At 44.4% G+C, this 16,070-nt stretch overlaps 1 protein-coding gene across 1 annotated transcript in view; it reads left to right on the top strand.

The window, feature by feature from the left end:
• Nucleotides 1-5,808, top strand: part of FA2H (fatty acid 2-hydroxylase) — a 53,210-nt gene extending 47,402 nt beyond the window's left edge. Inside the window, exons 6-7 of the mRNA XM_019413186.2 lie at nt 1,180-1,432; nt 4,282-5,808. Of these exons, the coding sequence (XP_019268731.2) occupies nt 1,180-1,432; nt 4,282-4,361 (333 nt within the window). The 3' untranslated portion in view covers nt 4,362-5,808. The remainder of the gene's footprint in view (nt 1-1,179; nt 1,433-4,281) is intronic.
• Nucleotides 5,809-16,070: the final 10,262 nt, after the last annotated feature.

Raw genomic sequence — 16,070 nt, 5'->3', positions numbered from 1 at the left:
CCTAACTGGAAGCGGGCGTGGACAGAGTGAGCATGCGTGTCTGCACACCATTCATGATTGACACCAGGCACGCTGCAGGGACATTTCAGCCGTCATCTTTAATCCTCACAGCATCTCATTCATTCACTCGTTCGTTCATTCAGCAGACGTTCACTGAGCGCTCACTACCTGCGGGCACTGTTCTAGACACAACAGAACAAAACTAAAAACTCACTGTCCTGGTGGAGCTTCCTTCTGAGGATGGTGCTACGGTTCTCCCCATTCCGCAGAGCCGCAAACTGAGGCTTAGAGAAATTAAGAAACTGAGGAACTTGTCCAAAGTCACACCTGGCACAGCCAGGATGTTGGGCCCCATTCTGTGAACCCCAGAGTCTGTGCTCTCAGCTGTCTTTCTTCTTTTCTCCCTCCCCGCTTCCCTCCCTTCCTGCCTTTTTCTTCCAGGAGCTGGTCCTGGGGTTGGGGGGGGGGGGGCGGGGGGGGGGGGAGGCCCACACCTGCGCATTGCTCTGTGGCTATTACCTGCTTTCTCTCTCTCTTCTCCTCCAGCCCAGAGAGGGTCTGTCCCTTCTCAGAACACTCACCAAGCAGTCTCTAAAACCTTACCTCTATGCCAGGCCCTTGGCTGTTGAAGCTGGAGTCTAAGGCTTGGCTCTCTTATCTGCTTCACTGTGACCACACCCCCTTGGAACGCCCCCTAGGAGGTGGGGACAGGGAGACCAAATCCGCTCACACTTCTGGTACCGGTCTACCCTGTGAGCCTGCGTTAACCTCCTCTTGCTGGTGTGCTGGCCCCCCAGACAACATCAGGCCTCCGTCCGGGTACCCCGCATGGTATCTGGCGGTGAGGCTCCTCTCTAGCACCTAACAAGTTCCAGGGCCAACGTGGCCTCGTGGGCTGGGAGCCCGCCGCCCACACCACGACCGCCGCCCTGTTCTTGGACAGGTCTCCAGGGCCCGTCCTGGCTTGGAAATTGGGAGCGGGACAGTCTCTCAAGGGCCTTCGAGCATGGTGGCATGCCCTCCCCGAAGCCACCGAAGGTGCCAAGCCCACCCGTGACAGGTTGCTGCCGCCTCACTGGAACGCGCGGGCGGCTCTGCCCCTGTCCTCTGCGGTGCTGGGACCACAGGCAGGCCGCCCGGCCCGGCCGTCTGCTGACGCGTGAGCCTCTCCCTCCGCAGGCACCCTTCGATGAGTCCCGCCTGGTCTTTCCCCCGGTGCCGGCTTCTCTGGGGATTGCCTTCTTCTACGCGTTGCTACAGCTCCTCCTGCCGGAGGCGGTGGGGGGCACTGTGTTCTCTGGGGGCCTCCTGGGGTACATCATCTACGACATGACACATTACTACCTGCACTTCGGCTCGCCGCACAAGGGCTCCTACCTGTACAACATGAAGGCTCACCACGTCAAGCATCACTTTGCACATCAGCAGTCAGGTGAGGCCGCCCACTCCCAGCCTCCCTCCTTTGTTCTCGTATTTATTTTACAGCCACCAGTGAGCCCCTACCAAGGGTCGGGTACTGTTCTGGGTGCTGGGGATACACAGGAAGGCAAGCGGGGGGCTCCCATCCTACCCACCGGGAGACAAACAGGGAAATCAACAAATAGCAAAGATAACTTTAGACAGTGATAAGGGCCACAAAGAAAAGAAACCACGAGATGTCGGGGAGGGTCCGGCTCTGTGTCATAAAAACAACGCGAGTCACAGATGTGATTTCAAATTTTCTAGTAGCCACGTTAACAAGCAAAATTAAACAGATATAGTTAGTTTTAATAATATATTTTAGAGGTGCCTGGGTGGCTCAGTGGGTTAAGCGCCTGACCTCAGCTCATGGGTTCCAGCCCTGCATCAGGCTCTGTGCTAACAGCTTGGAGCCTGGGCATGCTTTAGATTCTGTCTCTGTGTCTCTGCCCCTCCCCCATTCAAGCTCGTGCTCTCTCCCTCTCTCTCTCTCTCTCTCTCTCTCTCTCTCTCAAATATAAATAAAAACATTTTTTAAAAAATTTTTATTATATATTTTATTAAGGGGGCGCTGGGTGGCTTAGTCGGTTGGACATCTGACTTCAGCTCAGGTCATGATCTCCTGGTTCATGGGTTCAAGCCCCATGTCAGGCTCTGTGTTGACAGGTTGGAGCCTGGAGCCTACTTTGGATTCTGTGTCTCCCTCTCTCTCTGCCCCTCCCCTGCTTGCACTCTGTCTCTCTCTCTCTCAAAAAAAAAAAAAAAAAAAAAAAAAAAAAAAAAAATTAACATTAAAAAAAGTAAAAATATATATATATTTTATTAAGCCAAATACAACCAAGATATTACCATTTCTGCCTGTAACCAATATAAAAAATCGCTAATGAGATATTTTACATTATTTTTCTTATGTTACATTTTCACAACATCTAGTGTGTACTTTGCACTTACGGCACATCTCAATTCAAATGCTAAGTTTTCGTTAGAAATGCTTTAAAAAAAATTTTAATGCTTATTTATTTTTGAGAGAGACATAGAGCATGAGCAGGGGAGGGGCAGAGAGAGAGGGAGACACAGAATCCGAAGCAGGCTCCAGGCTCCGAGCTGTCAGCACAGAGCCAGGATCCGGGGCTCGAACTCACAAACCACGAGATCATGACCTGAGCCGAAGTCAGACGCTTAACCGACTGAGTCACCCAGGCACCCCTTATTAGAAATACTTGATCTATATTTAGAGTTTATAAAATTGACTATTTAAAAAAGTGAATTCACATTAGGTGAGTTGTCCTAAACATGCCTAAAAGTTTTTCAGTAGATCGGGGTGCCTGGGTGGCTCAGTTGGTTGAGTAATCACTCAACTCATGACTCTTGATTTCGGCTCAGGTCATGATCCCACAGTTTGTGAGCTTGAGCCCCGAGTCAGGCTTCATGCTGACAGTGCAAAGCCTGCTTGGGATTCTTGCTTGCTCACTCTGTCTCCCTCTCAAAATAAATAAATAGGGGTGCCTGGATGGCTCAGTTGGTTAAGTTTCTGACTCTTAATTTCAATTCAGGTCATGATCTCGCAGTTCAGGAGATCAAGCCCTGTGTGGGGCTCTGTGCTGATAGCAGGAAACCTGCTTGGGATTCTCTCTCTGCCCCCCCTTCAAAATAAATAAATAAATGTAAAAAATTAATTAATTAAAAAAAGTTTTCCAGTAACTCAGTCAACTATAAATTTTTAAATTGGAATTAGAGTTATTTAAAATAAAATGAAATTGGGGCACCTGGGTGGCTCAGTCTGTTGGGCGTCCAACTTCGGCTCAGATCATGATCTCGTGGTCTGTGAGTTCGAGCCCCACGTCAGACTCTGTGCTGACAGCTCAGAGCCTGGAGCCTGCTTCGGATTCTGTGTCTCCCTCACTCTCTGCCCCTCCCCTGCTCATGCTCTGTCTCTATCTGTGTCAAAAATAAATAAACATTAAAAAAAAATTTTTTTTAATAAAATGAAATTAAAACTTACAAAGTGGGGGGTGGGCGCACCTGGGTAGCTCAGTAGGTGAAGCCTCCAACTTTGGCTCAGGTCATGATCTTGTGGTTCACGAGTTCCAGCCTCATATCGGGCTCTGTGCTAACAGCTCAGAGCCTGGAGCCTGCTTCGGATTCTGTGTCTCCCTCTCTCTCTGCCCCTCCACCACTCATGCTCTGTCTCTGTCTCTATCTCTCTCAAAAATAAATAAGCATTAAAAAAAAAAAAAACTTAAAAAAATGAAATGAAATGAAATTAGGAATCGAGTGCCTCCGTAGCTCCGGCCACGTTCTCAGGGCTCAGCAGCCACACAGGTCAGTGGCTACCGCATTGGATGAAACAGCACTAGGTAAAGTGGTCTAGGAACGTATCGTTGCAGAAGTGTCTTTACAGCTGAGGCCTAAGCTAAGAGAAGCCAGAATCCAATGTCTGGGGAAAGAACATCCCAGAAGCAACAGGTGCAAAGCCTCTGTTCCAGCCTCTGCAGCAGGAATGAACTTGACATCTCCAAAGAGAAGGAAGAAGCTGAAGTGTGAGGCAGAGGGGAAGAGACTCAGGCAAGGGCCAGGCTCTCCCACCAAACACAGGCTGCATAAGGAATTTGGGTTTATTCCAGTGGCATCCCTGGGAGACTGCAAACACAAGTACTCTGCTCTCAACCTCTGCCAGGAGGGCCCTGAGAGTTGGGAAGGCCAGCGGGGACAGATGTTCAAACCCTGCCTGCGTGCTAGCCCTCCCCAGGCTCCCTTCCCGAGGAAATTTCTCCCATGCCTTCTCCGGTCCCTCATCTTCTCCCCATTTCTCTCCTTCTCTAGGATTTGGCATCAGCACTAAATTGTGGGATCATTTCTTCCACACCCTTATGCCGGAAGAGCCCCACCTGAAGATGCAGTGACAACTCCCAGCCCCACCGTCCTGCCCTCAGCCCAGCCGTGGCTCCTGCCTCACCCCCACCCCCCATCCAGACCCTGCAAAGAAGGTTTGCTTGGCCAGGCAGGACAGGCTTTGTCGGGCCTTTGGGCTTGGTGGGGGCATGCTGGAGAGACCCGGAAGACTGAGACAGACCCTGAGACTCCCCTCCTGACCCCCCACTGGAGGGTCATGTCCACGAGGCGGCCAGGTGGCTCTCAGGGTCTAGCTCTTTTCTAGAGTGTCCTGGCCTCTCCATTAGCTTCCCTGCCCAGAGCCTTAACCCACAGGATGGCTTCAGAACCCGGCCAATGGGGAATTTCCCAAGGGGAATGAAGGAAACTGACCCCTGGGGCCAGGCCTGTGACCCACCTGTGTCTCAGCACCTTGGGCCACCTGGGAGAACCCCCCCCCACCCCCACCCCCCAGTGGTGGAGCTGCCGGTGTTAACAGCAAAGTGAGTCTACAGGGCCTGGGGTCCTCGTCTTCCTCTTCCTCCCTTCCCGGGGAGGGTTTGGTGGCTCTGGCTGTTCTCCTGATGAGAGGAGAACACTGAGGTGGATGAAGGGCTCTCACAAAGAGAGAGACAACATGATGCCTCCCATGGGCCACCTCCAGACTCGGGGCAGTGCCTTTGTCCCCTGCCCCAATCACAAATGCCAGCTGCACCGCCAGATGCCTCAGGCTGCCACACGTGCCCCACCCACACGCCCGGCCCTTTCCGGCCTGTGCAGAGGGGCGGGGGGCCTCTGGCATGGCCTCCTAGCTGGCGGGACCCCGGGCCCCTTTCCTGAGGAACCGCCAGCTTCTCTAGCCACCTCCCCACCTGCCTTCAGAATCACACAGCTTTTCCCCGGGGGAGGCGACCGGGGCCTCTCGGTGGGCGGGAGCCCCACCCCGTCTCTGGCCATTCTTGACCTCCGCCTGGCACCGGTGGGCCTCTGCCGCCCCACTCAGGACCCTTCCAGCCAGCACCTCCTCACGCCGAGAAGGAGCCATCATGCGGTGCCTTACCCCCTCCCCGGCTGCTTCCCTGCACCTCCCCCAGCAGATGAGGTTCCCACCCCCGCCTCGTAACCAAAACCCTCACTGCTCATGCGAGGGTCTTATTTATCAACTATATAAATGCCCTTAGTCTGGCCCCCGACCGAGTAGCTGCTCAGATCGCCGTATCTAATCCCACACGTCAGGCTTACGTAAGACATTTTGTCCCGTTTTTGTTCTCCTCTCACCCACAAACCGTTACTACTTGAAACATTTTAGAATCTCTAAGAGTGTAAAGGCTACAGAGAAGCAGCTTGACGGATCCTGTGATTTGTACTGTTTACTGTGGAGTTATTTAAAGATTTTGGAATAAATATACAAACTACAGTTGTGACATAAAAGTGTAAATAAATTGTATATTTTGAAAAATAAAAACCTTGAAAAAGAAATCAACAAAAGTTTGTTGGCACTTGTTGATTGGGGCCTCACCAAACTTCATGGCGGGGGGGGTGGGGGGGTGAGGGGGAGTGGGGGAGGGGTGACGGGGGGGGGGGCGGGGATGAAGGCAGTTGGTCCAGCAGGGAGGGGTGTTTATGTTACTACTGACCAGGCTGCGTGGACTTGCTGGAGCATAGTGATGATAAAAAGCTCGCCGACTCTTTCTTTTTTTAAGTTTATTCTACTTATTTTGAGAGAGCAGGCAGGAGCAGGGCAGGGGCCGAGAAAGAGGGAGAGAGAGAATCCCAAGCAGGCTCCATGCTGCAAAGCTTGCCAACTCTTATCCTCTTATTCGGTCTTATTACTGTCTTAAAATTCTCCGCAGACCACATCTCCCCTCACTGCTGGGACATGGGCTGGAGCTGGAGGGTCGGCATTCTTACCAGCCGCCTTGATGCACCACCGGGGAGGTGTTTCTTCTGGAATTTATCAGATCCCAAATGAGGTTCCAGTCGACTTTCCTAAAATGAAGGGGGAAAGGCTGTAACAACAAATGCCCACAGTGGGAACTAGAATTTCAGGCCAGTTCGGTCTAGATGTAACGTAGTTTCCTGGGATGCCTTCTCAGCCACGTCAGTTCCCATCTGCGGAACCTGTCGTAGTACAGATCCAAGTCCTCCACCCTCAGTGTCTAATTCAGTCGGTCCGGCGGAGGTGGGCTGTGAATTTGCCTGCCTAAAGATGGGGAAGTGGAAGAAAGCTAACACTGGTGAGACTCTGGCGACGAGGCGAGAGCCCCCGCCCCTGCTGCCTCTCCCTGCTCCAGCAGCCACGCGGTGACTTTGTCCATGTGGCTCCCAGCCTGAAGACAGGTGTGACCTGTCCGAGCCACCCATCCCACAGGCTCCTGGAATCGGGCCCATCCAAGCAGCAGAAATCACAACCTGTGTTTCCTCGATGTTGCCGGAAATCTGACAGCAGAGCATCGCACCCAAGGAACAGGAAGAAACAAGAAGGAAGAACAGAGGAAGAGATTGCTTGGGTGTAAATATGTAAGTCCAACAGAGAAAAGTCTAAGATGAACAAATTTGAGCAAAAAAAAAAAAAAAAAAAAGTCCTGGAAAAAACGTATTTAAAAAGATTGAAACAAAACTCATAAGAAACACTGAAATCTAAGTAAGTTTATAGCATGATAATAAGATTTAGGGGAAAAAAGAGTAAAACCAAGCCAACCTATTAATGAGAAAGTCTTCTTGGTGAATATTGGACAGATTCCCCCAGAGCTTCCTGTGCCCACTAGAACTTTCCAGGGGGTTAGGAATTTCCACAGAGCCTTTGAAAGACAGTAAGTCTCACTGTACAGAAAAGAATATAGTAGAGTCAGGGAATTTATTATCATGTGTAAGAGACATGAGCCAAAGATCAGATCTAAAGCAAGCAGGGGGCATTGTCAAAATGCCAACACAGATAGCATGATGGGAAAGCCTGGAACTCATGGCACGTGATTATATTTATTTCTGTAGTGGGAGCAGACACAAAACCATCAAGAAAGTTGAATGTTTGCTCAGGCAAAGGGCCATTTAAATTCTGATTGGTGTAAATATCCAGGCTGAATGATTCAGTGATCCGAGCAATTTACCCTATCTGATTCTGTACCAACAAGCCAGCTGCCCTGGCAGAGGACAGGCCCTAGCCATTATATTTATTTCTGGCGCTGTGCTTGTACTTCTAGATAGGCTGTCTTTGGGCGTTTCTTGGCTGACCTGAAGAACTGCCCTTTTAACTGGACTCCGTTCTTTTCCTCCATTGGCTCTGGCTTCTGTTCTCTGTCTTTGAACTTTGTACCATTTCTTATTGTGCCCAGCACAATGCCCAACTTGTAACAGGCTTCAATAAATGTTAGTCTTGTCTCTGTCAAATCTCTGACGGGTTACATTGTTGGAGTCTTGCTTCTCCACCTGTTTTCTGGCCTCTGCTGCCCTCTGGTGACAGCATGGGGCTCTGCCCCTTCTGACTGCCTTCCTGACTGTTGCAAATCAGATGTCGCTGGTTGTAAAATTCCAGCCCTTTTCCACTTTACGTGTTCTCTTGACTTACTGTTTTGTTTCATCTGATGTTTTTGAGGGAAACCTGGAACTATGTTGATGAGTTTCTGATTCTAATTTTCTATGAAGATATGCTGGCTGTAGAGATTTGACTGGAGCTTTCTTTACAGTGAGGTGATAATAGCACAATGAATAAATTGTATCTACTAAGGATGCTGCAAGTTGAATGTGAAATTTGAAAAATGCCAGAACTCTCATCTTCACTCCATCCCCAATACCTTATAAGCTTGTAGCAGGAAAAAAGAAGTGATAAAGAGGAAGAAGGAGAAGGAGAAAGAAGGAGAAGGAGATCTTGTTTTGGCAAAAGCATAAAGCGGGGGGAACCTATTTTCATTTAGCGTCCCTAAAATGAGAACATGGACATAGTAGTTAATTTGGGAGTTGATTGTGGAAATAGAGTGAGGAATTGGGAAGGATTAGAAAGGGAAAGTGGGGGAGAGCATATGAGTATGTGAGGGGCGCCTGGGTGGCTCAGTTGCTTAAGCATCTGACTTAGGCTCAGGTCATGATCTCACCATTTGTGAGTTTGAGCCCCACATCCGGCTCTGTGCTGACAGCTCAGAGCCTGGAGCCCACTTTGGATTCTGTGTCTCCCTCTCTCTCTGCCCCTCCCCTGCTTAAGATCTCTCTCTCTCTCTCTCTCTCTCTCTCTCTCAAAGTAAACATTTTTTTAAATTTTAAGGATGAGTATGTGAGGTTCTTATGCAGATTCTACAGGGTCATCTTGAGAAGCAGACAGGATATCTGCCAGGATTGTCCACCTAAAGGGCAAGAGGCTGGAACATTTATCGACCAGCTTCCTTTCCTGTTGGTTGAGGATTTCTTCCGGGGTGTCTACTCCCTCCTCACTTACAAGTTGTCCAGGCATGTAAGCCAACCAGATTCTTTGACAAAGGTCCTGGAGCAAAAGCAGAGAGATGGATGTGTGTACTTGAAATGGGATGCAATTACTACAAGCTGAGTGGGAGCTTCCGCTTGTAACTGTGGCCAAAATCAAAGCTGAGACAGTGGTCAGACAGAACCTTCTGCCACAATTAAGGTTAAGACCAGAGGTGGACAGAAGGGTGAGAACAGGGTCACCATATATGTCTGCCACCAAACCCAAAGGGCTGTATTGTCAGTGTAAGAGTGAACCAGAAATAAACCTACCTTCCCAGGGCACTGCCTGCATGGAGAGGAGAAAGTTTCTCTTGAGAATGTAGAACCACAAGCACAGCCCTGATGGAGGTCTAAAGCCTGAATTTATGCAAACTGGGTGGTCTGAAACACCCCAGGTCAAAAATTTAATATAAAGTATTCCCGACTGGTGAAACCACAGGGCTTTCAGCAGGAGCCCTTATAAATTTCTGTGGAGAAATGCAACATAAATCAAGGTCCCCTAAAATTCCCACAGATAAAATTCCAAGGACTATAAACCCACAATAAAAACAAAACAAAACGCACAAGGAAAAAAGGCACCATGAGTAAAAGCTGATGGAAACAATATGCAACAGATGGGCATTGAGGAGGGCACTTGGGATGAGCACTGGGTGTTGCATGTAAGTGATGAAGCATGGGAATCTACCCCCAAAACCAAGAGTATGTTAGCCAACTTGACAATAAATTATATTAAAAAAAAAGAAACAATATGCAACAGAAATACACTGACAAAGACATCAAACATTAGAATTACGAGATGTGCTAGTTATTTTCCATTTGTTCTCCCGATTCACTCTGCATCTTTCCCCCATTCCACGCCATACTCTGTGTGAACTGCGTCAGTGTCTTCACTTGCTTATTGGCTGCAAATAGAGGCACCTACAAGAGATTGGCAGGATGGAGAGGAGTGGGGTCCACGTATTTATTCCTAGAGCTCTTTTTTTTTTTTTTTTTTTTTTCTGCACTGTTTTGTAATTTTCAGCATACATGTCTTTTCACCCATTTGGTCACATTTACTCCCAAATATTTTATTCTTTTGGCTGCTATTGTAAATGGAATTGTTTTCTTAATTTCCTTCTCGTCTTTTTCATTACTGATTTATAGAAACACAGCTGACTTTCATGTGTTAGTCTTGTATCATGCAACTCTGCTGAATTCATTTATTTTACTTTTTTTAAAGCTTATTTATTTTTTAGAGAGAGACAGAGCGTGAGTGGGGGAGGGGCATACACCGAATCTGAAGCAGGATTCAGGCTCCGAGCTGTCAGCACAGAGCCTGACATGGGGCTTGAACTAGTGAACCGGAAGATCGTGACCTGAGCTGAAGTCGGAGGCTTAACCAACTGAGCCACCCAGGTACCCCTGAATTCATTTATTAGCTCTAGTAAAAAGAATTTTATGAATTCTTTGGGTTTTCTATATGCAAAATTATGTCATTTGTGAACAGAGATAATTTTGTATCTCCTTATCCAATTCGGATGTCTTTATTTCTTTTCTTGACTAATTGCTTTGGCTAAAACTTGTGGTAAAATGTTGAATAGCAGTGGTGAGGACAAGCAATCTTGTCTTGTTCCCCTTTTTTAAAATTTTTAATGTTTATTTGTTTTTGAGAAAGATAGAGGGAAGAGAGACAAGCGGGGAGACAGAGGACAGAGGATTCGAAGCAGGCTCTACACTGACAGCAGAGAGCCCGATGTAGGACTCGAATTCACCAACCTCGAGATGATGACCTGACAAGAAGTCTGTGACTTAACTGAGCCACCCAGGAGCCCCTTGTTCCTGATCTAAGTGGGGTGAAGCATCCGGTCTTTAACCATTAGGTATCATGTCTGCTGTTGGTTTTTCATAAATATCATTTATCAGGGTGGCTGGGGGGTCAGTCAGTTAAACATCCAATTTGATTTCTGCTCAGGTCATGATCTCATGATTCATGAGATCAAGCCCCCATGTCAGGCTCCATCCTCACAGCACAGAACCTGCTTGGAATTCTCTCTCTACCCACCCCATCCCTGCCCCTGCTCCACTCATGCTGTCTCCCTCTCTCTCTCTCAGAATAAATAAATAAACTTGAAAAATAAGTATCCTTTTATCATATTGAGGAGGTTCCCTTCTATTTCTGGTTTGCTGAATGTTTCCATCATGAAAGGGTGTTGAGTTTTGTCAAATATTTTTTTCTGCCTCAACTGAGATGATCATGTGGGTTGTTTTGCCTTTATTCTATTAATGTGGAGTATTCCATTAATTTTATATGTTGAACCAGCCTTGCATTTCCATAATAAAGTCCATTTGGTCATGGTATATAATCCTTTAATATGTTCTGAAATTCAGTTTTCTAAATTTTGTTGAAGAATTTTGCATCTATATTCATCAATAATATTGGTTTGTAGTTTTCTTTCTTGTGTCTTTGTCTAGCTTTGGTATCAGGATAAGGCATCCTAAAATGGGTTAGAAAGCATTCTCTCCTTTTCGGTTTTTAGAAGAGTTTGAGAAGGATTTGTGTTAATTCATTTTTAAATGTTTGGTAGAATTCTGCAGTGAAGTCATCTGATGTGGCCTTCTCTTTGTTGAGAGGGTTTTGATTACTGATTCAATCACTTTTCTTTTTTATAGGTCTGTTCAGATTTTCTATTTCTTCTTCAGTCTCTTATGTAATTTGCATGTCCAGGAATTTATCTCTCTCATCCAGGTCACCTAATTGTTTTGCATCCACTTGTTCATAGTATTACAGTCCTTTTATTTCCTTTTATTATTATTATTGTGGAAAGAACATTTAACATGAGATCTACTCTTTTAACAAGTTTTTTTAAGTGTATAATATGTTACTGTTGACTATAAGTACAATGTTGTATAGCACATCTCTAGGGCTTATTCATCTTACTTGAATGAAACTTTACGTCCCTTAATTAGTAACTTCCCATTTTCCCCCCTCAACCCAGCCCCTGGCAACCACCATTGAACTTTTTGATTCTATGAATGTGAGTATTTTAGATACCTCATATAAATGGGGTCATGCAGTATTTGTCTTTCTGTGATTGACTTATTTCACCTTAGCTCAAGCTTCATTCATGTTGTTGCATGTTGCAGAATTTCTTTCTTTCTTCCTTTCTTCCTTCCTTTCTTTCCTTTCTTTCTTTTTTATGTTTTTGAGAAACAGAGAGAGATAGAGCATGAGTGGGGGAGGGGCAGGGAGTGAGGGAGACACAGAATCTGAAGCAGGCTCCAGGCTCTGTCTGAGCTGTCAGCACAGAGCCCAACACGGGGCTTGAACTCACAAACTGTGAGATCACGATCTGAGCCAGAGTCAGATGCTTAACCGACTGAGCCACCCAGGTGCCCCTCTTTCTTTCTTTCTTTCTTTCTTTCTTTCTTTCTTTCTTTCTTTCTTAAGTTAATTTATTTTTGACAGAGAGACAAGGAGACAAAGCATGAATAGGGAAGGGGCAGAGAGAGAGGGAGACACAGAATCCAAAGCAGGCTCCAGTCTCCGAGCTGTCATCATAGAACCCCATTTGAAGACTTGAACCCACAAACTGTGAGATCATGACCTGAGCCAAAGTTGGACACTTAACTGACTGAGCCACCCAGGTGCCCTGAATTTCTTTCTTTTTTAAGGCTAAATAGTATTCCATTGTGAGTATATACCAGATTTTCTTTATTCATTCGTCAATAGATAGAGTTTTTTCACATCTTGGCTATTGTGAATAGTGCTGCCATGAACACAAAGGTTCCAATTTCTCCACATCTCTGCCAACACTTGTCTTTTTTTTTTTTTTAATAACAGCCACCCTGACAGGTGTGGGATAATATCTCATTGCGGTTTTGCCTTGCATTTCCCTGTGATTATTAATGTTGAGCATTTTTTCATATACCTGTTGGTCTTTTTTATGTCTTTTTTGGAAAAGTATCTATTCAAGTCCTTAACCCATTTTTTAAAAATCAGATTATTATAGTTGTAGGAATTCCCTGTATATTTTGCAGATACACCCTTATCAGATATATGGTTTGGAAATATTTTCTCCCATTCCATAGGTTGCCTTTTCATTCTGTGAAAAGGTTGTTTGCTTTGTTGTGCAAAAGCTTCTTAGCTTAATATAATCCTATCTATTTTTGTTGTTGTTGTTACCTGGCCTCTTGGAGCCACACCCATGAAATCATTACCAGAATCAATGTCACAAAGATTTTCCCCTAGGTCTTTTTCTGGAAGTTTTAGTTTCAAGTCTCATGTTTAAGTCTTTAATCCATTTTGAGTTGATTTTTGTGTGTGATGTAACATAAAGGCCTAATTTAATTATTTTGCATGTGGATATCCAGTTTTTCCAATACTATTTTTTGAAGACACGATCCTTGCCCTATTATGTATTCTTGGCACCCTTGTCAGATGTATACGTGTGGATTTATTTCTGGGCTCTCTATTCCATTCCATCGGTTTATATATTGGCCTTTATGCCAATACCATGTTTTGATTGCTGTACCTTTGTAATATATTTTGAAATCAGAAATTGTGATACCTCCAGTTTTGTTCTTTCTCAGGAATAATTTGCTATTCATGGCCTTTTGATTCCATATTAATTTTACACTTGTTTTTTCTCTTTCTGTAAAAATTGCCATTAGGGTTTTGATAGGGATTGCGCTGAATGTGTAGATCACTTTGGGTAGTATGGACATTTTAACAATATTAACTTTCCCAATCCATGAACATAGGATGTCTTTCTATTTGCCTGTGTCTTATTAAATTTCCTTCATCAATGCTCTGTAGTTTTTAGTATATGAGTCTTTCACCTCTTTACTTAATTTACTCCTAAATATTTTTTTTTGGTGTGATTGTAAATTGGATTGTTTTCTTAATTTCTTTTTCAGATAGTTTGTTATTAGTGTGTCGAAACACAACAGATTTTTCTATGTTGATTTTGTATCCTGCAACTTGACTAAATCGTTATTCTAACAGTGTTTTTCTTAATGGAGCCTTTAGGGTTTTCAGTGTATAAGATCATGTCATCTGCAAACAGGGACAGTTTTACTTCTTCCTTTCCCATTTGGATGCCTTTTATTTCTTTTTCTTGCCTAATTGCCCCAGCTAGGATTTCCATTACAATGTTGAATAGAGGCGGTGAGAGTGGGCATCCTTGCCTTATTCCTGATCTTAGAGGAAAAACTTTCAGTTTTTCGCCATTGAGTATGATGTTAGCTGTTGGCTTGTCATATATGGTCTTTACTAGGTTGAGATAATTTCTTTCTATTTCTAGTTTGTTGAGAGTTTTTATCATGAAAGAATGTTGAATTTTGTGAAATGTTTTCTCTGCACCTGTTGAGATGATCATGTGTTTTTATCTTTTATTCTGTTAATGTGGTATATCACATAATGACTTTTAAATGTTGAACCATTCTTGCATCCCAAGATGCACTTGGCCCAGGATGCACATCCACTTGGCCATGGTGTATGATGTTTTTAATGTGCTGTTCGATTTGATTTGCTAATATTTTATTGAGGAATTTTACATCTATATTCATCAGGGATATTCCCTTTAGTTTTCCTGTGATATCTTTGGCTTTGGTTTTAGGGTAATGGTGGCCTCAAAAAATAAGTTTTGCAACAACTTGAGAAGGATTGGTGTTAACTCTTCTTTAAATGTTTGGTAGAGTCATCAGTGAAGCCATCTGGCCCTGGACTTTGTTTTGGATTACTGAGTCAATCTCAGTACTAGTTATAGGTCTGTTCAGACTTTGTATTTCTTCATGATTTAGTCTTGATGAGTTGTATGTTCCTAGGAATGTGTCCATCTCTTCTTGGTTATCCAGTTTGTTGGTGCATAGTTGCTCATCAGTCTCTTATGATCCTTTTTATTTCTGTGATATCAATTACAGTGTCTTTCATTTATGATCTTATTTATTTGAAACTTATTTCTTCTTTTCTTAGTCTAATTAGGGGTTTGTCATTTTCTGTATCTTTTCTTTTAAAAAAAAGTAATTCTCGGGGCGCCTGGGTGGCTCAGTCAGTTAAGCGTCTGACTTCAGCTCAGGTCACGATCTCACGGTCCGTGAGTTCGAGCCCCGCGTCGGGCTCTGGGCTGATGGCCCAGAGCCTGGAGCCTGTTTCCAATTCTGTGTGTCCCTCTCTCTCTGCTCCTCCCCCATTCATGCTCTGTCTCTCTCTGTCTCAAAAATAAATAAACGTTAAAAAAAATTTTTTTTAAAAAGTAATTCTTGGTTTCACTGATTTTTTCTGTTATTTTTCTATTTTCTATTTCATCTATTTCTTCCCTAATATTTATTTCCCTTCTTCTAACTTTGGCCTTAGTTCTTCTTTTTCTAGTTCCTTACCTTATTTATTTGAGCTCTTTTTTCTTTTTTAATGTATGTATTTATCACTATGAACTTCTCAACCAAAGGAATGGGAGAAGATACTTGCAAATGACAGATCATTTAAAGAATTAGTATCCAAAATCTATAAAGAACTTATCAAACTCAATACCCAAAAAACAAATAATCCAGTGAAGAAATGGCCAAAAGATATGAATAGACACTTCTCCAAAGAAGACATCGAGATGGCCAACTGACACATGAGAAAATGCTCAACATCACTCATCATCAGGGAAATACAAATCAAAACCACACTGAGATACCACCTCAGACCTGTCAGAATGGCTAACATTAACAACTCAGGCAACAACAGATGATGGTGAGGATGCAGAGAAAGAGGAACCCTTTTGCACCGCTGGTGAGAATGCAAACTGGTGCAGCCACTCTGGAAAACAGTCTGGAGGTTCCTCAAAAAATTAAAACCAGAATTACCCTACAACCCAGCAATTGCACTACTAGGTATTTATCCAAAGTATACAGGTATGTTGTTTCAAAGGGGCACATGCACCCCAATGTTTATAACAGCACTATCGACAATAGCCAAAGTACAGAAAGAGCCCAAATGTCCATCGATGGATGAGTGGATAAAGAAGATGTGGCATATATATATGTGTGTGTATATATATATGTGTGTGTGTGTGTGTGTGTGTGTGTACACATATATATACATACATACACATATACACATATATATACACACACACATAATGTATATATGTGTGTATATATATATATATATATATATATACACACATATATATATGCAATGGAATATTACTTGGCAATCAAAAAGAATGAAATCTTGCCATTTGCAACAACATCGATGGAACTAGAGGGTATTATGGTAAGGGAAATTAGAGAAAGACAAATGTCATATGACTGCACTCATGTGG

The sequence above is a fragment of the Panthera pardus genome, unplaced genomic scaffold (genome assembly GCF_024362965.1).
Source record: "Panthera pardus isolate Hobbes unplaced genomic scaffold, ASM2436296v1 HiC_scaffold_19, whole genome shotgun sequence".
NCBI lineage: Eukaryota > Metazoa > Chordata > Mammalia > Carnivora > Felidae > Panthera > Panthera pardus.
The sequence above is the reverse complement of the archived record's forward strand: the minus strand, read 5'-3'. Positions and strand labels throughout refer to the sequence as shown.